Source organism: Neopelma chrysocephalum, unplaced genomic scaffold (assembly GCF_003984885.1).
Source record: "Neopelma chrysocephalum unplaced genomic scaffold, ASM398488v2 Primary Assembly neopelma1_95450, whole genome shotgun sequence".
NCBI lineage: Eukaryota > Metazoa > Chordata > Aves > Passeriformes > Pipridae > Neopelma > Neopelma chrysocephalum.
In genome coordinates this window covers 1-646 of record NW_020924123.1, presented here as the reverse complement: position 1 = coordinate 646, position 646 = coordinate 1, and the positions used below count along the sequence as shown (strand labels likewise).

The window sequence follows — 646 nt, the reverse complement described above, 5'->3', positions numbered from 1 at the left end:
CACAGAGAACCTGCAGAGGGCTCAGAGCACCATCAGGGAGCTGCAGGTGTGTCACTGTGTCAGTGTGACAGGGCTGTGACAATGGGGGGGTCACAGGGATGTCAGGGGGGTGTGATGGGTGTCACAGGGCTGTGACAGGGGGAGGTGACACTGTGTGTCCCCAGGGGACCCCCCGGTTCAGCGAGGAGTTCGTGACCCACCTGCAGACGGAGCTGGAGCAGTCGCGGCTGCGCGAGAGCGAAACCCTCGGGGCCCTCAAGGAGATGCAGGACAAGGTCCTGGACATGGAGAAGGTGACACGGGGACAGGGGGGACACCGCGGGGGGGAGGGCACGGGGAGGGGCACACTGGGGGTCCCAGGGACAGGGAGGGTCACACGAGTGGCCTCAGGGACAGGGAGGGTCCTGTGAGTGGCCCTGGAGACAGAGAGTGTGACACCAGTGGCCCCAGGGACAGGGAGGGTCCCATGAGTGACCCTGTGAAGGTCCCCAGCTGTGTCCCCATTGATGTCATGGCTGTCCCTTGTCCCCACTGATGTCCCCTGTCCCTGTGGCTGTCCCCTGTCCCCATGGCTGCTGTCCCCTGTCCCCCCTGATGTCCCCTGATGTCCCTTGGTGTCCCCAGAGGAGCACGCTGCTGCCGGACG

At 65.3% G+C, this 646-nt stretch overlaps 1 protein-coding gene across 1 annotated transcript in view; it reads left to right on the top strand.

Annotated features, from left to right (window-relative positions):
• Nucleotides 1-642, top strand: part of LOC113980863 (EVI5-like protein) — a gene marked incomplete at its 3' end in the record, with an annotated part of 9082 nt that extends 8440 nt beyond the window's left edge. The window contains exons 11-13 of the mRNA XM_027708082.1: nucleotides 6-46; nucleotides 165-293; nucleotides 625-642. Coding sequence (XP_027563883.1) covers nucleotides 6-46; nucleotides 165-293; nucleotides 625-642 — 188 coding nt within the window. The remainder of the gene's footprint in view (nucleotides 1-5; nucleotides 47-164; nucleotides 294-624) is intronic.
• Nucleotides 643-646: the final 4 nt, after the last annotated feature.